The 24,105-nt window shown below is 41.2% G+C and overlaps 1 protein-coding gene across 1 annotated transcript in view; it reads right to left on the reverse strand.

Moving 5' to 3' along the window:
- Window positions 1–24,105, reverse strand: part of OCA2 (OCA2 melanosomal transmembrane protein) — a 245,408-nt gene that overhangs the window by 133,910 nt on the left and 87,393 nt on the right. Inside the window, exons 11-15 of the mRNA XM_060151549.1 lie at window positions 22,880–22,951; window positions 21,578–21,643; window positions 19,311–19,367; window positions 12,053–12,177; window positions 8,931–9,069 (exon numbers count right to left, since the gene is read on the reverse strand). Of these exons, the coding sequence (XP_060007532.1) occupies window positions 8,931–9,069; window positions 12,053–12,177; window positions 19,311–19,367; window positions 21,578–21,643; window positions 22,880–22,951 (459 nt within the window). The remainder of the gene's footprint in view (window positions 1–8,930; window positions 9,070–12,052; window positions 12,178–19,310; window positions 19,368–21,577; window positions 21,644–22,879; window positions 22,952–24,105) is intronic.

Genomic DNA, 24,105 nt, shown 5'->3' on the forward strand with positions numbered 1-24,105 from the left:
TAGATTCTTGAGGTTTGTTCTTGGATGCAGTTAAACTACTTAGAAACAATTTGATTATTTGGGGTCTTTAAGATTTATTAGGTGGAATCAGGGCAGTGTTCAGTCTAGAGCAAATTACTCACCAATATGAGGCAAGACCCTTCAGTGTACTCTATCCAATGCCTCATAAATTAAGAAGTTTACAGTCTTCCTGGCAGGAACAGACATTATTCCTAGCCCTGAGTGTATCAAGCACTCTTTCTTCTAATCTTTTTGAGTTGTTCTTCCCCTGGACACAGGGAGTTTCCCTCTCTCTCTGTGCAGCTCTTTCCTCTCTGGTTCTCTGTGTTGAAAATTTTACCTGCCTTGGTCTCTCCAGAGTCAGTTCTATCCCCTCAACTCCAGGAATCTGGTGGGATCCACATGGGTTCTCTCTCCCTGCCCTGCATCCTGGAAAGTCTCTCAATGCAGTGAGCTGGGGCAATCATAGACTCATTTCATTTGTTTCCCATTTCTCAGGGATCACTGCCCTTTTTTACCTGATATCCAGTATCTTGATTACCACTGTCTGATTTTGGTTTGTTCCTGGTTTTTTTTTGGATTTTGGTTTATTTTCTTTTTGGATGTCTCAAGCAAGAGGGTAAATACAGTCCCTGTTACTCCATCTTGGCCAGAGAAGAAGCCTTTTTTATCCATGTATATCCACATACACACATTCTGAGACTACATGCACCAAAATATTAAGAGAATTTACCTCTGGGTAGTGGTATTATAACAGTTTTTTATTTGTGGTGTGTGTGTGATTTACATTTTCTAAAATAAATGTATTATTGTAAAATAAAAATAATAAAACAATATTTTTCTCTGAAAATAGTGCTCTCCCATGCGTATGCAGCCTATCCTGTGTGAAAGGTGCCCCCAAGGAAGATCATGGGGCTCTACCACTTTCTGCTGTTCTCATGTGATATGATGGGGGGGGCCTGCTGCTCAGCTCATGCAGCAAGACAGGTGAAGTGTCACAGGTGGTTTTCCAGGGAAACCAGGGAGTATTAAAGTTGAAGTATTAAAGTATCTAAGTTATACCCTGAATCTCTAGAACATTAGCGGGCCCACAAAATGGCCATCAACACCTTAGAGCCATGATCTCTCAAAGGCTTAAATATTTTTATGAAAGACAGCCCATATACACAAACAAACTGACACGCTTCACGGACACACAGGCATAAACATGTCATCTATAATAAATGACACCAATTTGGAAGCATTTTTGCTGATACTTCAGAGAAGAGATATCGGGAAAATTCTAATGACCAAAGAATGACAAATGAAAATTAATTGTAATATTTAATTTTAACTCTAAGATACGTAAAATACCATTTGCATTCTCTTTAACACTTTGTTTTTATTTTAGTGTATGAAGAAATTATATATTAATAGCAGCTTTCCAAAAATCCCTAAAGACCTTCATTTTCTAACACTATTTTTTAAAAAAATTCTTACATTCTTCATCAGTGAATTCATCCACCTCAGTTGAAAGGCAAGAGGGGACAGATCATTTTATTCTTAATATTAGTTTCAAGAAACCTCAGTTCCCATTAATATAACATACTATGACTAAATAGAAAATGTAATCATTTTCTTAAAATTTTATCAGAATAAGAATGAAATCAGGCAGAATCAGGGAGGACCTTCAAGATGGTGGAGGAGTAAGACGTGGAGATCACGTTCCTCTCCACAAATACATCAAAAATACATCTACAAGTGGAACAACTCCTACGGAACACTTACTGAATGCTGGCAGGAGACCTCAGACTTCCCAAAAGGCAAGAAACTCCCCACGTACCGGGGTAGGGCAAAAGAAAAAGGAAAAAACAGAGACAAAAGAATAGGGACAGGATCTACACCTCTGGGAGGGAGCTGTGAAGGAGGAAAGGTTTCCACACACTAGGAAGCTCCTTCAATGGTGGAGACGGGGGTGGGCGGGGGGGAAGCTTCAGAGCCACAGAGGAGAGTGCAGCAACAGGGGTGCAGAGGGCAAAGTGGATAGATTCCCACACAAAGGATCTGTGTCAACAAGCACTCACTAGCCTGAGAGGCTTGCCTGCTCACCTGCTGGGGTGGGTGGAGGCTGGGAGCTGAGACTTGGGATTCGGAGGTCAGATCCCAGGGAGAGGACTGGGGTTGGCTGTGTGAACACAGTCTGAAGGGGGCTAGTGCACCATAGCTGCCGGGAGGGAGTCCAGGAAAAAGTCTGGAACTGCCTAAGAGGCAAGAGACCATTGTTTTGGGGTGCACAAGGAGAGGGGATTCAGAGCACCACCTAAACGAGCTCCAGAGTTGGGCGCAAGCTGCAGCTATCAGCACAGACACCACAGACTGGCATGAAATGCTAAGGCTGATCCTGCAGCCACCAAGAAGCCTGTGTGCAAGCACAAGTCACTATCCACACTGCCCCTCCTGGGAGCCTATGCAGTCTAACACTGCCAGGGTCCTGTGATCCAGGGACCACTTCACTGTAAGAACACATGGCACACCTCAGGCTGTTGAAACATCACACCGGCTTCTGCCACCACAGGATCACCCCGCATTCCATACCCCTATCTCCCCCTGGCCGAGTGAGCCAGAGCCCCCTAATCTGCTTCTACTTTAACACCGTCCTGTCTGGGTGGGGAACAGATGCCCTCAGGCAACCTACACATAGAGGTGGGGCCAAATCCAAAGCCCCAGCAGCTGTGCGAACAAAGAAAGGAAAGGGAAATTTCTCCCAGCAGCCACAGGAGCAGCAGATTAAATCTCCACAATCAACTTGATGTACCCTGCATCTCTGGAATATCTGAATAGACAACAAATCATCCCAAAATTGAAGCAATGGACTTTGGGAGCAACCGTAGACTTGGGGTTTGCTTTCTGCATATAATTTGTTTCTGGTTTTATGTTTACCTTGGTTTACTATTTAGAGCTTATTATCATTGGTAGATTTGTTTATTGAATTTGTTGCTCTCTTCCTTTTATATATATTTTTCCCCCTTTTTCTCTTTTTGTGAGTCTGTATGTACATGTTTCCTTGTGTGATTTTGTCTGTATAGCTTTGCTTTTATCATTCATCCTAGCATTCCGTCTGTCCGTTTTTGTTTTTTGTTTTCGTAGTATAGTTTGTAATGTTTGTAATCATTGGTGGATTTGTTTATTGGTTTCATTGCCCTCTTCTTTCTTTACTCTAATTATGTTTTTATTTTTAACAATCTGTTTATACTCTAATACCTTTTTTTCCTTTCTTTTTTTTTCTCGCCTTTCTTCTGAGCCATCTGGCTGACAGGGTCTTCGTGCTCTGGCTAGGTGTCAGGCCTGAGCCTCTGAGGTGAGAAAGCTGAGGTCAGGACATTGGTCCACCAGAGACCTCCCAGCCCCATGTAATTTCAAATGGCAAGAACTCTCCCAGAGATCTCCATCTCAATGCTAAGACCCAGGTCCACTCAACAACCAGCAAGCTACAATGCTGGACACCACTTGCCAAACAACTAGTGAGACAGGAACACAACCCCACCCATTGGCAGAGGCTGCCTAAATTCATAATAAGTTCACAGACACCCCAAAACACACCACCAGATGCAGTCCTGCCCACCAGAAAGACACAATCCAGGCTCATCCACCTGAACACAGGCACCAGTCCCCTCAAGCAGGAAGCCTATACAACCCACTGAACCAATCTTACCCACTGGAGGCAGACACCAAAAGCAACAGGAGCTACAAACCCACAACCTTCAAAAAGGAGACCCCAAACACAGTAAGTTAAGCAAAGTTAGAAGACAGAGAAATATGCAGCAGATAAAGGAGCAAGGTAAAAACAGCCCTGACGAAACAAATGAAGAGGAAATAGGCAATCTACCTGAAAAGAATTCAGAGTAAGGACAGTAAAGATGATCCAAAATTTTGAAAATAGAATGGAGAAAATATAAGAAATGGTTAACAAGGACCTAGAAGAACTAAAGAGCAAACAAATAATGATGAACAACACAAAAAATAATATTAAAAATTCTCTAGAAGGAATCAATAGCAGAATAACTGACACAGAAGAATGGATAAGTGACCCGGAAGATAAAATAGTGGAAATAACTACTGCAGAGCAGAATAAAGAAAAAAGAATGAAAAAAAATTGAAGACAGTCAAAGAGACCTCTGGGACAACATTAAATGCACCAACATTCGGATTAGAGGGGTATCAGAAGAAGAAGAGAAAAAGAAAGAACCTGAGAAAATATTTCAAGGGAATATAGTTGAAAACTTCCCTAATATGGGAAAGGAAATATCAAGTCCATGAAACGCAGAGCATCCAATACAGGATAAATCCAAGGAGAAACATGCCAAGACACATATTAATAAAACTATCAAAAATTAAATACAAATAAAATAATATTAAAAGCAGCAAGGGAAAAGCAAGAAATAACATGTAAGGGAATCCCCATAAGGTTAAGAGCTGATTTCTCAGCAGAAATTCTGCAAGCCAGGAGGGAGTGGCAAGATATATTTAAAGTGATGAAATGGAAAAACCTACAACCAAGATTACTCTACCCAGCAAGGATCTCATTCAGATTCGACATAGAAATTAAAAACTTTACAGATAAGCAATAGCTAAGAGAATTCAGCACTACCAAACCAGTTTTACAACAGTGCTAAAGGAATTTCTCTAGGAAGGAAACACAAGAGAAGGAAAGGATCTACAATAACAAACCCCAAACAATTAAGAAAATGGTAATAGGAACATACATATTGATAATTACCTTAAAGGTAAATGGATTAAATGTTCCAACCAAAAGACATAGACTGGCTGAATGATACAAAAACAAGACCCAAATATAAGCTGTCTACAAGAGATCCACTTCAGACCTAGGGACATATACAAACTGAAAGTGAAGGGATGTAAAACAATATTCCATGCAAATGAAAATCAAAAGAAAGTTGGAGTAGCAATTCTCATATCAGACAAAACAGACTTTACAATAAAGACTATTACAAGAGACAAAGAAGGAAACTACATAAGGATCAAGGGATCAATCCAAGAAGATATAACAATTGTAAATATTTATGCACCCAACATAGGAGCACCTCAATACATAAGGCAAATGCTAGCAGCCATAAAAGGGGAATTCGACAGTAACACAAAAATAATAAGGGACTTTAACACCCCACTTTCATCAATGGACAGATCATCCAAAATGAAAATATATAAGGAAACACAAGCTTTAAATGACACATTAAACAAGATGGACTTAATTGATATCTATAGGACATTCCATCCAAAAACAACAGAATACACTTTCTTCTCAAGTTCTCATGGAACATTCTCCAGGATAGATCATATCTTGGGTCACAAATCAAACCTTGATAAATTTAAGAAAATTGAAATCGTATCAAGCATCTTTTCTGATCACAATACTATGAGAATAGATATCAATTACAGGAAAAATCTGTAAAAAAAAATACATGCACATGGAGACTAACCAATACACTACTTAACAACCAAGAGATCACTGAAGAAATCAAAGAGGAAATCAAAAAATGCCTAGAAACAATTGACAATAAAAACATGATGACCCAAAACCTATGGGATGCAGCAAAAGCAGTTCTAAGAGGGAAGTTTATAGCAATACAATCCTACCTTAAGAAACAGGAAACATCTCAAGTAAACAACCTCACCTTGCACCTAAAGCAATTAGAGAAAGAAGAACAAAAGAACCCCAAAGTTAGCAGAAGGAAAGAAATCATAAAGTTCAGATCAGAAAAAAATGAAAAAGAAATGAAGGAAACGATAGCAAAGAAAAATAAACCTCAAAGCTTGTTCTTTGAAAAGATAAACAAAATTGATAAATCATTAGCCAGACTCATCAAGAAATAAAGGAAGACTCAAATAAGCAGAATTAGAAATGAAAAAGAAGTAACAACTGACACTGCAGAAATACAAAGTATCATGAGAGATTACTACAAGCAACTATATGCCAATAAAATGGACAACCTGAAGAAATGGAAAAATTCTAAGAAAAGCACAACCTTCTGATACTGATCCAGGAAGAAATTGAAAATATGAACAGACCAATCACAAGCACTGAAATGGAAACTGTGATTAAAAATCTTCCAACAAACAAAAGCCCAGGACCAGATGGCTTCACAGGCAAATTCTATCAAACATTTAGAGAAGAGCTAACACCTATCTTTCTCAAATTCTTGCAAAATATAGCAGAGGGAGGAATACTCCCAAACCCATTCTACGAGGCCAACATACTCTGATACCGAAAACAGACAAAGATACCACAAGAAAAGAAAATGACAGGCCAATATCACTGATGAATATAGATGCAAAAATCCTCAACAGAATACTACTAAACAGAATCCAACAGCACATAAGAAGGATCATACACCATGATCAAGTGGGTTTTATCTCAGGAATGCAAGGATTCTTCAATATATGCAAATCAAACAATGTGATAAACAATATTAACAAATTGAAGGAGAAAAACGATATGATCATCTCATTAGATGCAGAAAAAGCTTTTGACAAAATTCAACACCCATTTATGATAAAAACCCTTCAGATAGTAGGCATACAGGGAACTTATATCATCATAATAAAGGCCATGCATGACAAACTCACAGCCAACATCCTTCTCAGTGATGAAAAACTGAAAGTATTTCCTCTAAGATCAGGAACAAGACAAAGTTGCCCACTCTCACCACTATTATTCAACATAGTTTTGGAAGTTTTAATCACAGCAATCAGAGAAGAAAAAGAAATAAAAGGAATCCAAATTGGAAAAGAAGAAGTAAAATTGCCACTCTTTGCAGATGACATGATACTATACATAGAGTATCCTAAAGATGCTACCAGAAAACTACTAGAGCTAATCAATGAATTTGGTAAAGTAGCAGGATACAAAATTAATGCACAGAAATCTCTTGCATTCCTATACACTAATGATGAAAAACCTGAAAGAGAAATTAAGGAAACACTCCCATTTACTATTGCAACAAAAAGGATAAAATACCTAGGAATAAACCTACCTAGGGAGACAAAAGATCTGTATGCAGAAAACTATAAGACACTGTTGACACAAATTAAAGATGATACTAACAGATGGAGAGATATACCATGTTCCTGGATTGGAAGAATCAACATAGTGAAAATGACTATACTACTCAAAGCCATCTCCAGATCGAATGCAATCCCTATCAAACTACCAATGACATTATTCACAGAACTAGCACAAAAATTTTCAGAATCTGTATGGAAACACAAAAGACCCCGAATAGCCAAAACAATCTTGAGTAAGAAAAACAGAGCTGGAGGAATTAGGCTTCCTGACTTCCAACTATACTACAAAGCTACAGTAATTAAGACAGTACAGTAATAAAACTTAAAAGCTTTTGCACAGCAAAGGAAGCTATAAACAAGACAAAAAGACAAACCTCAGAATGGGAGAAAATGTTTGCAAATGAATCAACGGACAAAGGATTAGTCTCCAAAATATATAAACAGCTCATGCAGTTCAATATTAAAAGAACAAACAACCCAATCAAAAAATGGGCAGAAGACCTAAATAGACATTTCTGCAATGAAGATATACAGATTGCCAACAAATATATGAAAGGATGCTCAACATCACTAATCACTAGAAAAATGCAAATCAGAACTAGAATGAGATATCACCTGACACCGGTCAGAATGGCCATCATCAAAAAATCTACAAACAATTAATGCTGGAGAGGGTGTGGAGAAAAGGGAACCCTCCTGCATGTTGGTGGGAATGTAAATTGTTACAGCCACTATGGAGAACAGCATGGAGGGTCCTTAAAAAACTGAAAATAGGGCTTCCCTGGTGGCGCAGTGGTTGAGAGTCCGCCTGCCAATGCAGGGGACATGGGTTCGTGCCCCAGTCTGGGAAGATCCCACATGCCACGGAGCGGCTGGGCTCATGAGCCATGACCGCTGAGCCTGCGTGTCTGGAGCCTGTGCTATGCAACGGGAGAGGCCACAACAGTGAGAGGCCCGCGTATCACAAAAAAAAAAAAAAAAAAAACTAAACTAAAAATAGAACTACCATATGACCCAGAAATCCCACTACTGGGCATATGCCCTGAGAAAACCATAATTCAAAAAGTGTCATGTACCACAATGTTGACTACAGCTCTATTTACAATAGCCAGGACATTGAAGCAACCTAAGTGTCCATCGACAGATGAATGGATAAAGAAGTTGTGGCACATATATACAATGGAATATTACCCAGCCATAAAAAGAAATGAAATTGAGTTATTTGTGGTGAGGTGTGTGTACCTAGAATCTGTCATATGGAATGAAGTAAGTCATAAAGAGCAAAACAAATACCGTATACTAACACATATATATGGAATCTAAAAAAAAAAAAAAAAACCAGGTTCTGAAGAACCTGGGGAAGGACAGGAATAAAGATGCAGACGTAGAGAATGGACTTGAGGACACGGGGATGTGGAAGGATAAGCTGGGACAAAGTGAGGGAGTGGCATTGACATATATAAACTACCAAATTTAAAATAGATAGCTAGTGGGAAGCAGCTGCATAGCACAGGGAGATCAGCTCAATGCTTTGTGTCCATCTAGAGGGGTGGAAGGGAGACGCAAAAGGGAGGAGATATGGGGATATATGTGTATGTATAGCTGATTCACTTTGTTATACAGCAGAAACTAACACACCATTGTAATGCAATTATACTCCAATAAAGATGTTTAAAAAAAAGAATGAAATCAATTCAGACCACTTAACTCTAAATTAGCGGATCAGTCACCTAACTTCCCACTCTCAAGATGACCAAAAGCACTTCATATGAAGAAGTGACATCCATTTAGGGTAAAATTTTATTAAGTGTGCAGGTAAGCTGCACACTTATATTTACTGGAAGCAACCCTGTTATACTGATACATACCATTTTCCTCAACTCCTCGTTGGAAACAATAATGACATTTGGTGGGTCCCCAATGGCAGTGGCAGCTCCTCCAATGTTTGTGAAGATCACTTCTGCAATCAGGACTTGTCTTGGATCAAGATTGAGCACCTCACACAATCTGTCATGAATGGAGGAAAATGAAAACAGTCCCACTATTCACATTGTGAATTGCCCATGTGAGACTTAATTTTTTTAAAGCATTTGCTTGTACAAGGGAGGCATGTGTGTGCATGTGCTTGTGCACATGTGCACACACACTCACACACCTGTGAGAAGGGCAATGTTGAGGGGTAAAAAACGACAACAGTGCTACAGAGCTACTGGATAAATTTGACTCTCAGCATTAGATTTCTCTGAAAATTAACATAAAACCCATCTGAACCATCCATGTGAAAATATACTCCTGCCTCGCCCCCACAGGTCTGGAGGAAGCACTCAGGGTGCAGGACCCTGTGCAGGGAAGGCCCTGGCACAGATGAATGCATCTTTGCCACCAGACCCCTCTGAATAGGATGAGGCTAGAGCATAAAGCACCGCCACCCAGTGTCTCACACCATGCCTGCCAACCTAGCTCCATACCCACCTTACACTTTTCAAATGCTGAGGCCCTAAGCTTAATATTAACAAGGAGCACACACTCTACAGCAGTGGTTCTCCACCTTGGCTACACACTAGATTTGTCTGGAAATCTTGACAGTCTTGCTGCCCAGCTCACAACAGATCAATCCCTGGGCCTGGGCCTGGGCAGCAGCGTTTAGAGCTCCGCAAGTAGGTCCACTGAGCCCACAGTTGAGAAAAGGCTACTCTAAAGAAAGTTTAGGAAATACCTCATGGTATTTCCCCCTCCACCTGCCCATCACATTGCCCACTTCCTTACAGAAGCCAGGCCTGGGTGTGGAAGTTGGCAGTGAAGGGTGTCCCTGCTGCATTCAAGGGTCCTTTTTTTTTTGGCCACTCCGCGGCATGCAGGATCTTAGTTCCTTGACCAGGGATTGAACCCATGCCCCCTGCAGTGGAAGCGTGGAGTCTGGGAAGTCCCTCAAGGGTCCTTTCTACCACCTCCCAGCTCAGATCACAGCCAGCAGCTCTTCTGAGGGGGACTGGCCTACAGAACCGTGTGGAAGCTGAGAAGGGAGCAGTGTCCAGGGACCAGGGACAGGGATGAATCCAAAAAAGAGGAACAGACGCCAATCAGCAGCAGAAGCTATCAGCTTAGGATGCCCCGGCTCTGCTTCTAGCAAGAAAAGGATTAGTGCATGCTAACCAGCAATGCCAGATCTGGCTGTTTAACTGTAAAGACTAGCGCTACCCAATCCAGACAAAGGCAGAAGAAATGTGATTAAGTTTATAGAGTCATGAAGAATATGATAGTATAAACAGTGAATCTGAGCACCCCAACATTTCAATCTTGAAAGATGTAATTTTTAGACTAATAAATGGAATTGCTATTCTCACATAAAATTACAAAGCCAGGGCTTCCCTGGTGGCGCAGTGGTTGAGAGTCCACCTGCCGATGCAGGGGACGTGGGTTCATGCCCTGGTCCGGGAAGATCCCACAGGCCATGGAGCGGCTGGGCCCATGAGCCATGGCCGCTGAGCCTGCGCGTCTGGAGCCTGGGCTCCGCAACGGGAGAGGCCACCACAGTGAGAGGCCCGCGTACCCAAAAAAAAAAAAAAATTACAAAGCCAGTTCCTAGAACACTAAGGATATAAACAAATCCCAGCAAGGCTGAGACAACCCTCAGCTGCCCAGGTTATACAGGGATGCTGAGAACGTGTGTGCCATCCTCAGAGAGTGCAGTGACATGCTGGAATCTGGCACATTGTAAGATGATTTTCAAACCAGTGTCAGCAGCAGAGTTGCCCTGGTTGAAGTGGGGTGGGTGTGAACTGCCTCTTGCCCCCTGAGGTGTCCTAGGGGCAGGGTTGGTTTTAGCATGTGCTACAGTTTACAACGCCCTCCATCCCGCATTTACCCTCAGAAGAACCCTTAGGTACTGGGAGGTGCTATGCTCCCTGTGCAGGCATGCTGAGTCCAGCGACCCCCCCCCTCAAATCTATATTTGCACGTGGGCCATGACAATGTAGTCAAGCTTGCAGAAGCCTGAGCAACGGACTGACTTGTGACACTGCAGGCCAATCCGTGGGGTGCTGCCCACTGTCTGCTCCTCTCTAACCTTCATTCTCCTCTCCCCACCCCACACTCCAACTCCCTCCTCCTCTGAGGGTCACTACTCTTCCAACAACAAAGGTATTGCCCAGAATTAGTCTTGAGCTCTGGAAGTAGCCCCTCGCTGGTGACATTGAACTTGCTGTGTCTCATGCCTCAAGTGCAGCAGAATCTCTTATCTGGCAGAATCCTCAGAACACTAGTTTGGGTTAATCTCTTTGATGGTACAACCCAGATCAGTGCAGCTGAAGTGACTTGTCTAAAGGTCCTCACTACCTAGCTTCCCAGAAACCACCAGCCATACCTATGTCCCCTCAGTCTCCCGAGGAGCAGCCAGCACCAGCACATGATGGGTCTAAGCAGGGGAAGACCATGATATGCTGGGAACCATCTTTAAAATAAGGAACATAAAGTCTAGATACAAGTGTACATCCATGACCTTGGAAGGGGCTGCACAATGACAGGCTGCAGCCCAAGCCCCAGGAGGCTCCAGGTGATCAGCTTGTGCTGCTCGGTGAATGTCAAACAAAGGAAGTGGATGGAATTAAAAGGAGCAAAATAGAATCAAACCGAATTTCTCTTTCCCAAAGTTGCCTTTCAAGGCCTTGCCAGGTCCAATCCTTCCACGAGGAGCCTGCCAGAGCAGGACAGCAGCCCCACCTCCCACTCTCTGGCTGAGTGCCCCACGGAGCCCATGGACCAGAACTCCTGGCCCCTGATGGTCTGTCCCAGAGTACACAAAGGCCCATGTGTGCTGACTTCTGCAGCATTTCTGCAACCACCACTGCCACTGTCACAGCCGTGCACACAGAGCCACAGTCCCAGTGGGTGTGCAGGCCGGACCCAAGCACACGGGTGAAGGGCAAGGTCAGCAGCCAGCATGCGCTGCTGTGAGCCTGGCCTGATGCCCACACGGTGCCACTTTGCCTACCTTATGGTCACGGGAGTGAAGAGGAGCGCTGTGGTGACGTTGTCCAGGAAGGCAGAAAGGACGGCGACAATGAGACACAACATGATGATCATGGCCCACACTCTTCCCCGGGACAGTTTGTATGCCTGCAGCGCAATAAAGAACAAGCCAGGATCAGCAGGGTCAAAGAACAGATGCAACATTTCATTAGGGTCTCTAAAACTAAGGTCTAAATAAACATTGCATGGAGGATTAAAACTTAGACCCACAAACTCCTAAATCTGCTGAGATGAGGCAGTAATGGCTGGACCTGGACGTTCTAAATCCACCCTGGCCTATGTTCCTTCCCTCAGATTCTCCTTCTCGGTGCCCTGTGGTGGTCAATCTGTCACAAGGTGACGGCCTGTCACCCCTGCATCCCCTAGTCTTTTACACATTCCTTTTGGTTGGACAGCTTGGGCTGTGAATTTGGGATCCACCTGACCCTAGAGTCTGCTGATCTTTGGAGATCTAGGGATTACTTTCAGTACCAAGGTATTGTGAGGAAGAGGCCAGATAGTACCTGGGAGGTGCAAGGTGGTGCACAAAGACGGCAAAAATCACAGAATTGTTCTATCATTCAAGCTTCGGAAAGGACTTTGTAAAGTAAATATTTTTAAAAAAGAAATTTTCAGTTTCAAATTTTAAAAAGTCAAGCCCAGCACTAGTCTTTTTTTAGCAGAGCACGACAAGATGTCTTCCTGCCAACCCTGAGTAATAGGACCAATACAAATTCTTTGTTTGTTTTTGTAACAGATTTATTGGAGTATAATTGTTTTAAAAGGTTGTTAGTTTCTGCTGTATAATGAAGTGAATCACCTATATGTATACATATATCCCCATATCGCCTTCCTCTTTTTTTTTTTTTTTTTTCAGTACGTGGGCCTCTCACTGTTGTGGCCTCTCCCGTTGCGGAGCACAGACTCGGGACGCGCAGGCTCAGCGGCCATGGTTCATGGGCCCAGCCGCTCCACGGCATGTGGGATCTTCCCGGACCGGAGCACGAACCCGCGTCCCCTGCATTGGCAGGCGGACTCTCAACCACGGCGCCACCAGGGAAGCCCTCCGCTTCCTCTTGTGTCTCCCTACCACACTCCCTATCCCATCTCTCTAGGTGGTCACAAAGCACCAACCTGATCTCCCTGTGCTATGCAGCTTCTTCCCCCTAGCTATTTTATATTTGGTAGTGTATATATGTTAATGCTACTCTCTCACTTCATCCCAGCTTACCCATCCCTGACCTGTGTTCTCAAGTCCATTCTCTACATCTGCATCTTTATTTCTGTCCTGCCTCTAGGTTCTTCAGAATGATTTTTGTTTTGAATTCTATATATATGTGTTAGCATACAATATTTGCTTTTCTCTTTCTGACTTGCTTCACTCTGTATGACAGATTTTAGGTCCATCCACCTCACTACAAATAATTCAATTTCATTTCTTTTTATGGTTGAGTAATATTCCATTGTATATATGTGACACATCTTCTTTATCCATTCATCTGTCAATGGACACTTAGGTTGCTTCCATGTCCTGGCTATTGTAAATAGTGCTACAATGAACATTGTGGTACATGACTCTTTGAATTATGGTTTTCTCAGGGTATATGCCCAGTAGTGGGATTGCAGTGTCATTTGGTAGTTCTATTTTTAGTTTTTTAAGGAACCTCCATACTGTTCTCCATAATGGCATTCCCACGAACAGTGCAAAAGGGTTCCCTTTTCTCCACACCCTCTCCAGCATTTATTGTTTGTAGATTGTTTGATGATGGCCATTCTGACCAGTGTCACATAATAACTCATTGTAGTTTTGATTCGCATATCTCTGATGATTAGTGATGTTGAGCATCCTATCATGTGTTTGTTGGCAATCTGCATATCTTTTTTGGAGAAATATTTATTTAGGTTTTCTGCCCATTTTTAGATTGGGTCGTTTGTTTTATTGATATTGAGCTGCATGAGCTGCTTGTATAGTTTGGAGATTAATCCTTTGTCCATTGCTTCATTTGAAAATATTTTCTCCCATTCTGAGGGTGGTCTTTTAGTCTTATTTATGGTTTCCTTGGTTGTGCAAAAGTTCTTAAGTTTCAGTAGGTCCCATTTGTTTATTTTTGTTTCTATTTCCATTTCTCTAGGAGGTGGGTCAAAAAGGATCTTGCTGTGATTTATGTCATAGAGTGTTCTGCCTATGAGTTTCCTCTAAGAGTTTTATAGTGTCTGGCCTTATATTTAGGTCTTTAATCTATTTTGAGTTTATTTTTGTGTATGGTGTTAGGAAGTGTTCTAATTTCATTCTTTTACATGTAGCTGTCCAGTTTTCCCAGCACCACTTTTTGAAGACGCTGTCTTTTCTCCATTGTATATTCTTGCCTCCTTTATCAAAGATACGGTGACCATATGTGTGTGGGTTTAGCTCTGGGCTTTCTATCTTGTTCCATTGATCTATATTTCTGTTTTTGTGCCAGTACCATACTGTCTTGATTAATGTAGCTTTGTAGTTTAGTCTGAAGTCCAGGAGCCTGATTCCTCCAGCTCCATTTTTCTTTCTCAATATTGCTTTGGCTATTCGGGGTCTTTTGTGTTTCCATACATATGCCGAAATTTCATGTTCTTGTCCTGTGAAAAATGCCATTGGTAGTTTGATAGGGATACACTGAATCTATAGATTGCTTTGGGTAGTATAGTCATTTTCACAATGTTGATTCTTCCAATCCAAGAACATGCTATATCTCTCCGTATGTTTGTATCATCTTTAATTTCTTTCATCAGTGTCTTATAATTTTCTGCATACAGGTCTTTTGTCTCTTTAGGTAGGTTTATTCCTACGTATTTTACTTTTTTGTTGTAATGGTAAATGGGAGTGTTTCCTTAATTTCTTTCAGGTTTTTCATCATTAGTGCATAGGAATGCAAGAGATTTCTGTGCATTAATTTTTTATACTGCTACTTTACCAGATTCATTGATTAGCTCTAGTAGTTTTCTGGTAGCATATTTAGGATTCTTTATGTATAGTATTATGTCATCTGCAAACAGTGACAGTTTTACTTCTTCTTTTCCAATTTCTCTGATTGCTGTGGCTAAAACTTCCAAAACTATGTTGAATAATAGTGTTGAGAGTGGGCAACCTTGTCTTTTTACTGATCTTAGAGGACGGTTTCAGTTTTTCACCATTGAGAATGATGTTGGCTCTGGGTTTGTCATATATGGCCTTTATCACGTTGAGGTGGGTTTGCTCTATGCCTACATTCTGGAGGGATTTTATCATAAATGGGTGTTGAATTTTGTCGAAATCTTTTTCTGCATCTATTGAGATGAGCATATGGTTTTTTCCTTCAATCTGTTAATATGGTTTATCACATTGATTGATTTGCATATATTGAAGAATCCTTGCATTCCTGCGATAAACCCCACTTGGTCATTGTGTATGATCCTTTTAATGTGCCATGGGATTCTGTTTGCTTGTATTTTGTTCAGGATTTTTGCATCTATGTTCATCAGTAATATTTGCCTGTGGTTTTCTTTTTTTGTAACATATTTGTCTGGTTTTGGTATCAGGGTGCTGGTGGCCTCATAGAATGAGTTTGGGAGTGTCCCTCCCTCTGCTATACTTTGGAAGAGTTTGAGAAGGATAGGTGTTAGCTCTTCTCTAAATGTTTCATAGAATTCGCCTGAATCCATCTGGTCCTGGGCTTTTGTTTGTTGGAAAATTTTTAATCATAGTTTCAATTTCAGTTCTTGTGATTGGTCTGTTTATATTTTCTATTTCTTCCTGGTTCAGTCATGTAAGGTTGTGCTTTTCTAAGAATTTGTCCATTTCTTCCAGATTGTCCATTTTATTGGCATATAGTTCTTGTAGTAGTCCCTCATTATCCTTTTTATTTCTTGCAGTGTCAGTTGTTACTTCTTTTCGTTTCTTAATCTGTTGATTGGAGTCTTCTCCCTCTTTTTCTTGATGAGTCTGGCTAATGGTTTATCAATTTTGTTTATCTTCTCAAGGAACCAGCTTTTAGTTTTATTGATCTTTGCTATTGTTTCTTTCAGTTCTTTTTCATTTATTTCTGATCTGATCTTTACGATTTCTTTCCTTCTGCTAACTTTGGGGTGTTTTTCATTCTTCTTTCTCTACTTGCTTTAGGTGTAACATGAAGTTGTTTGAGATGTTTTTTGTTTCTTGAGGTAAGATTGTATTGCTATAAACTTCCTTCTTAGAACTGTTTTTGCAGCATCCCATAGGTTTTGGGTCGTCGTGTTTTCATTGTCATTTGTTTCTAGGTATTTTTTGATTTCCTCTTTGATTTCTTCAGTGATCTATTTATTATTTAGTAGTGTATTGTTTAGCCTGCATGTGTTTGTATCTTTTACAGTTTTTTTTTCTGTAATTGGTATCTAGTCTTATAGCGTTATGGTCGGTAAAGACACGAGACAATTTCAATTTTCTTAAATTTACCACAGCTTGATTTGTGACCCAAGATATGATCTATCCTGGAGAATGTTCCATGAGCACTTGAGAAGAATGTGTATTCTGTTGTTTTTGGATGTAATGTCCTATAAATATCAGTTAGGTCCATCTTGTTTAGTGTATCATTTAAAGCTTGTGTTTCCTTATTTATTTTCATTTTGGATGATATGTCCATTGGTGAAAGTGGGGTGTTAAATTCTCCTCCTATGACTGAGATACTGTTGACTTCCCCTATTATGGCTGTTAGCATTTACCTTATGTATTAAGGTGCTCCAATGTTAGGTACATAAATATTTACAATTATTATATCTTTTTCTTTGTATTGATCCCTTGGTCTTTATGTAGTGTCCTTGTCTCTTTTAATAGTCTTTATTTTAAAGCCTATTTCATTTGATATGAATATTGCTACTCCAGCTCCCTTTTGATTTGCATTTGCATGGAATATGTTTTTCCATCCCCTCACTTTCAGTCTGTATGTGTCCCTAGGTCTGAAGTGGGTCTCTTGTAGACAGCATATATATGGGCCTTGTTTTTATATCCATTCAGGCAGCTTATGTCTTTTGGTTAGAACATTTAATCCATTTACCTTTAAGGTAATTATCAATATGTTTTTTGCTATTACCGTTTTCTTAATTGTTTTGGAGTTGTTATTATAGGTCTTTTCCTTCTCTTTTGTTTCCTGCCTAGAGAAGTTCCTTTAGCATTTGTTTTAAAGCTGGTTTGGTGGTGCTGAGTTTCATTACTTTTGCTTGTCTGTAAATGTTTTCATTTCTCCATCAAATCTGAATGAGATCCTTGCTGGTTAGAGTAATCTTGTTTGTAGGTTTTTCTCTTTCATCACTTCAAGTATGCCCTGCCACTCCCTTCTGGCTGCAGTTTCTGCTGAAAGATCAGCTGTTCACCTTATGGGGAGTCCCTTGTATATTATGTGTTTCTTTTCCCTTGCTGCTTATAATATTTTTTTTCTTTTTAATTTTTGATAGTTTGATTAATATCTGTCTTGACATGTTTCTCCTTGGACTGATCCTGTATGGGACTCTCTGAGCTTCCTGGACTTGACTATTTCCTTTCCCATGGTAGGGAAGTTTTCAACTATAATCTCTCAAATATTTTCTCAGACCCTTTCTTTTTCTCTTCTCCTTCTGGGGCCCCTATAATTTGAACGCTGGTGGGTTTAATGTTGTCCCAGAAGTCTCTGAGACTGTCCTCAATTCCTTTCATTCTTTTTTCTTTATTCTGCTCTGTGGTAGTTAGTTCCACTATTTTATCTTCCAGGTCACTTATCCATTCTTCTGCCTCAATTATTCTGCTATTGATTCCTTCCAGAGAATTTGTAATATCATGTTTTGTGTTGTTCATCAATGCTTGTTTGCTCTTTACTTCTTCCAGGTCCTTGTTAAACATTTCTTGTATTTTCTCCATTCTATTTCCGATATTTTGGATCATCTTTACTATGATTACTCTGAATTCTTTTTCAGGTAGACTGCCTATTTCCTCTTCATTTGTTTGGTCTGGTGGGTTTTTACCTTGCTCCTTCATCTGCTGCATATTTCTCTGTCTTCTCATTTTGTTTAACTTACTGTGTTTGGGGTCTCCTTTTTGCAGTTTGCAGGTTCATAGTTCCTATTGCTTTTAGTTTCTGCCTCCAGTTGGTGAGGCTGGTTCAGTGACTTGTGTAGGCTTCCTGGTGGAGGGGACTGGTGCTTGTGTTTTTGTGGGTGGGGTGGATCTTGTCTCTCTTGTGGTCAGGGCTGCTTCTGGTGGTCTGTTTTGGGTTGTCTGTGAACTTAGTATGATTTTAGGCATCCCCTCTGCTAATGTGTGGTGTTGTGTTCCTGTCTTGCCAGTTGTTTGGCATGGGGTGTCCAGCACTGGAGATTGCTGGCTGTTCATGGAGCTGGGTCTTCACGTTGAGATGGAGAGTTCTGAAAGAGCTCTCGCCATTTGATATTATGTGTGGCTGGGAGGTCTCTGGTGGTCCAATGTCCTGAACTTGGCACTACCACCTCAGAGGCTCAGGCCTGACACCAGGCCGGAGCACCAAGACCCTGTCACCCACATGGCTAGGTCAAGTGAAAGAGGCCCTAAACCATCAAAAGCTATATCCAATATCCAGCTGGGACATCTGAGCGGCATGGCCATGGGCTCGTCTGTGGTATGGCTGCTGGGCGCAGGCCGGGTTTTCAGCCAGGACCAGTACAAATTCTGCCAGTCAGAACTTGCTGGTGGATTCCTCAGGGTATATGGGGGTATATGTATACGTATAGCTGATTTACTTCATTATACAGCAGAAACTAACACAACAATGTAAAGCAATTATACTCCAATACAGATTTTTTAAAATAATTAATTAATTAAATACAGTAAAAAAAAGGAATGTTTATATGCTCAATGTTTAGAAAGTAATCATTGAAATTATTTCACCAAAAAGTGGAGTAGTCAGAAGCTGATGATTTAAAATATTTGGATACTCTGAAGTGCAAAACAGTTTTGGTGCATAGCTCTCAACCTGCCAATTTGAACCCTGTCATACAAACACTCAACTCTAGTACTCTTCTCCTTGATCCTCTTCTTTGGTTATTTGTTGAGAAGCTGAAAGTGTTGCTCAGAGGCACCTAAATTAGCACAGCAACTATGTCCAGCTTTTCAGCAGTGATTTTGAAAAGGAGGACAGAATTTTAAAATATTTGCTTTAAGTGGTAGTTTTATTCACTAAATATGTAATGGTGGAAAAATAAATGTCAATTAATTAATACATAACTATTAAATGCCACATCAAACTTACCTTTACAGCACAATAATCAAAAAATCCAGTCTCTGAAAATATGGCTACTAAAATCATCTGTGGGGAAAAGAGAAACAAGAGACAAGGAGAATGTTACAGCATTCAGCACCATCCTGAAATGACACCAGAGTTATCCCTTTCAAATCTGATCTCTGACCTCTGCGTGAAAGCTACCACCTCATCAAGCTTCTCACTCTCTTGATGAGTGTGGTTCACTTACTAACTCCCTGAATCAAGCCCCTTGCTAGTGGGTTTGCACCTCTATATTTGTCCAGGGATATGTGCCCAAGGTACATTATCATTCCATCTGATCTTGACAGTGAACAGTGTGTTATAATTACTCTCTGTCTTATAGACCAGGAAACTGGCAGGCACAGATGGAAGGTGACTCACTTACAGTCACAAAGCTAGAAACAGGGAACGAAATGGGACAGAATGTGGCCTTCTACACCTAAATGTCCACACAAGCAACAATTCAATGTTTTAAGACTTTTAAACTGGCTTAAATTTTGTTTCCTAAAATAATTTAACAGATTTTTATCACCAATTTGATCAAAACAAGCAAATAAGAGTAGTTACATTGAAATGATTATTCTCTGGTTCTATATGAACCCAGAAGGCCTACTCACTTGTGTTTTTCTGCTGATGACGCGGTTGGTGAGAATAATCATCCTAGATAGTAACAAAAAGTAATGTCCCATTTATTCTAAGTCTAATCAACCAGGCATTTCAACCAGCCTGAACTTTCTGGAAGATTCTCTATTCTACCTCCTTAGATGGTGACGTATCACGTGCTGAACTTGGAGTGAGAAGATGCAGGTTCAAATATCAATTCTGCTACTTAGGAGTAATTTAACTTTGAACAAAAAATTTAATTCTCTGTACTTTGGTTTTCTCACCTCATCTCTGAATGTCTGTTCCTTGTAAGGTTGTTGTGAAAATTCAATAGCATTATGTAAACTAAAGTACTTAGAAAAGAGTGGGCCCAATACTGTCTTTCAAATAAACGGTGCAAAACAAAAGTGCCCAAAAATTAATTTAGACTCAGTACAGATATCTACCTTGTCTAGCATGACCAACAATATTCATCCTAACCCAAATAGCCACTGTGAGGCCATTTATAGAATGTGGAGCTTCACACACCAATGGAAGTTTCACATGAACGTGGATGGGTAGGTCTTGTGTGGTCTTCCACTGTCATGGTGAAGCTGTTCCACACGTCAGCTGCCAGAACCACCCAAGAGATGCTGGAACTCAGGGACTGGGTAAGTGACTGACATGCAACAGGGTGGAAAAGGCAGGGGCCTAGTTATATAGACTGTCTCTGCAAAGTTCTACTGATTCCATTTGAGAAAAAAAATTAAACCACTCATTTTAAAAATCCTAACCACCCCCAGTAGCTCAAATGTAACTATATTAAGAAGGTAATTAAAGTGAAGCCCTGGGCTTCTGTGGTGGCGCAGTGATTGAGAGTCCGCCTGCCGATGCAGGGGACGCGGGTTCATGCCCCAGTCCGGGAAGATCCCACATGCCGCAGAGTGGCTGGGCCCGTGAGCCATGGCTGTTGAGCCTGCGCATCCGGAACCTGTGCTCCGCAACAGGAGAAGCCACCAACAGTGAGAGGCCCGAGTACCGCAAAAAAAAAAAAAAAGTGAAGCCCTAACCCAGTATGACTGGTGACCTTATAAGAAGAAGAGATGAGGACACAGATATGCCCAGAGGGACAATCATGTGAGGACACAGGGAGAAGATGATCATCTACAAGTCAAGGAGAGAAGCCTCAGAGGAAACCAACCCTGCCACTCTTCATACACTCTTCATAGCACAGAGTAGAGGGGCCACTTGAAAATGTCTGTTTAACAGCAAATATACAAACAATTACTTAGGGACAATTTCTTCATTTCTTCCTTTATCCATATAATTAAAGGTACTTTTCCAATCACTGAAAAACTTAAATGGTTCATCTGTTTAGGATATTCCATTTTATATTTTAAGTACAGTAACTTTTAAAAATTTCTAAATTTTCTGAATGGCAAGATTATTTCACTGTCAGACAGGCCTTAGGCTGAAATTTTACAGCTAACTAATCAGAGCACCAATCACTCCATTCCTCCTCAGGAGAAATCAGCTAGACCTGCACAAACACTTCTCAATCAAGCCATAATTGTCAAGCATCACAGTGTCTTTAAGAGTCAGCAGTGGCAAAAGAGAAGGTCCAAGGTTACAGCAAGCTTGGGACCCTGTCCCACTGGGAGGACTGTCATTACCATGCCAAACAGCAGGGCCAGAGTCTCGAAATCAATCCACTCCACCACGTGGGTCAGGCTAGGTCTCTGCAATCAAAGCACAAATTTGCCAGTTAGTCGTGCGCATCATCCTCCTGGTGATAAACTGTAAATATGTGCTGCTCTTTACAGAAAACCCACTCATTGGACCAGAGTCGAAAGTCATACCATCTGCTTGCCTTTGAAATCAGATTATATCATCACTGAAAAACACTCGTGACCCAAAGCATAATAACGTCAAACCTATGCACTTGACAATAAAAAAAAAAGCAGATTTATTAAGCCCCATCCATGTCCTTAAGGGAAGGTAGAATCATGGGGGACTGGGAACCCAGACTGGGAACTGAGGGCACTTGGAGAGCCTCGTTGTTGGAAAAGGACTGCACAGTGGTCCAGGGAAGTTCCTGCAGCACAAGCCATGTGCTACGTCAATGATTTCTAGAATTAAATAACTACTACTACACTACTCCTTAACAATTAATAAAAATAACAGTGGTTTATGTGTAAGTTTTAGGATGCTGGGACATTTTACCCTTAGAGTTAGTGTTTGTTTATACCAACTCTAGTCAAGAAAAAGAAAATAAAAAAACAATAAATAACTAACTGAACATAGCCCCACATAGCCCCAGTTATTATTCTTTGGTTGACTGACTGCCCTTTAGTAGCACTTTTCAGAACAATCCCTGAAATTCTACAGAGTTGCTTTCAATCCTAATTTCTGTATGTTGCTACCTTGGTCAGTTCCAGCACTACTCCTCAAGATGGAGGCTCCGCAGGCCTCCATCTCTAGTGGGCACTTGGCCTCTCTTGCTTCCCTACATTCATTCCAATGTCCCTGCAGGATGGACCACATGCAGACCCTGAGGGGGTGCTATTCCCCCCAGACTTGCACATCCAGGGACCTCCTGATATCTGCAGGACAGAATCCCAAACTCACTGTCTCCCACCTCTCTGCTCCAGCCAGGATGGCCTCTTCTAGTTTCCATGGGCTGACAGTACATAGGGCCAGCTCTAACATAATTCAGCTGCATGACCTGGGAAAATGCTTGACCACCATGAGTCAAGCGTTTCCTCAGCTAGGGTGGAGAATAACACCACTGGGATGTGTGTGATAAAGTCAAATGTTAATTACTCATCAATGCTGTAAAGTTCATGCCACTAATGGGAAATGTGAAAGAGTATATTAAAAAAGTAAAATCACCAGCTAATGCCTAATTCTTGGACTGTCTTTGAATCTGACATTCTATTGAGTGCTAAGCCATTGACTCAAAATGTTACACTTACATCTCCAATCACAGCCAGCGCTGCTAATGCCGCAAGGGAACCCAACATGGCTGCCAGTGTTCTGTGAACAATCTGGAGAGGAACATAGAAAATTACTGCATTCTAATCCACAGGACGTTAAAACACACAGAAAGGGACTTCCCTGGTGGTGCAGTGGCTAAGTTTCCATGTTCTAATGCAGGGGAAATGGGTTTGATCCCTGGTTGGGGAATTAAGATCCCACATGCCACAGGAAAACTAAGCCCACATGCCACAACTAGAGAGCCCATGTGTTGCAACTACAGAGCCCATGCACTCCGGAGCCCACACACCGCAACTACTGAGCTTACGCACTCTGGAGCCTGCGCACCACAACTAGAGAGAAGTCCACATGCCACAATAAAGAGCCCACAAACCACAATGAAAGATCCCACGTGCCACAACCAAGACCCAATGCAGCCAAAAATAAATAAATAAATATTTTAAAAAAATAAATAAAACACACAGAAGCCTCTATCGGTATAAGTATTTGTGAAGATTGGCCATTTTATACCATATCTATTAAGACAATAAATAAATCGTGAGTTTCTTTGTTTCAGAGTCTGTATGCCCTAGAGACACACACAACCATCACCAGTCTGCTTTCTAAAGAAAGATTTCCTGCATAATTAGATGACCCTGAAGTAGAAGCTCGATAAAGTTTGTTCTATAAGGAAGCCTGCAGTAAATTATCATTAATTATTTACCATATAATCCATAGGCAACTGGAGAATTAGTTCCACAATATAAATCAATTCTGCCCAATTACTGAGACTGTTATAAAATGCTTAATCTAATTGAAACTTCAGTATTACCACTGAACCACAAAAATACTTTTTCTATTTAATTATAATTCAAGTGGGCATGGAATTTCTAAGGCAAAATATAAAGAAAGGCAAGGATGCAGAGAATTTGAAAGCCTCAAACATTGCTGGTGTGAATGTAAAATGGTGCACCCTGAGCCACAGCTGTTACCTTGGACCCGAGACTGTTGCCACTGCTGCTAAGGGTCCTGTGTGCAAGGCAGGTCTCTTCCCACACCTTCCCATAAGCCTCTGCAGCCAGCCACTGCCTTCCAACTTCCCTGGAAGAACACATGGCATGCCTCGGGCTCTTGCAACTTCATGCCAGCCTCTGCGGCCCACAGGCACTCCCCGCACATCCCAATTATGACTGCTATATCCCTCCCTCAGCCCCAACCTGAGTGA

This window comes from Lagenorhynchus albirostris, chromosome 6 (genome assembly GCF_949774975.1).
Source record: "Lagenorhynchus albirostris chromosome 6, mLagAlb1.1, whole genome shotgun sequence".
NCBI classification, from domain to species: Eukaryota; Metazoa; Chordata; class Mammalia; order Artiodactyla; family Delphinidae; genus Lagenorhynchus; species Lagenorhynchus albirostris.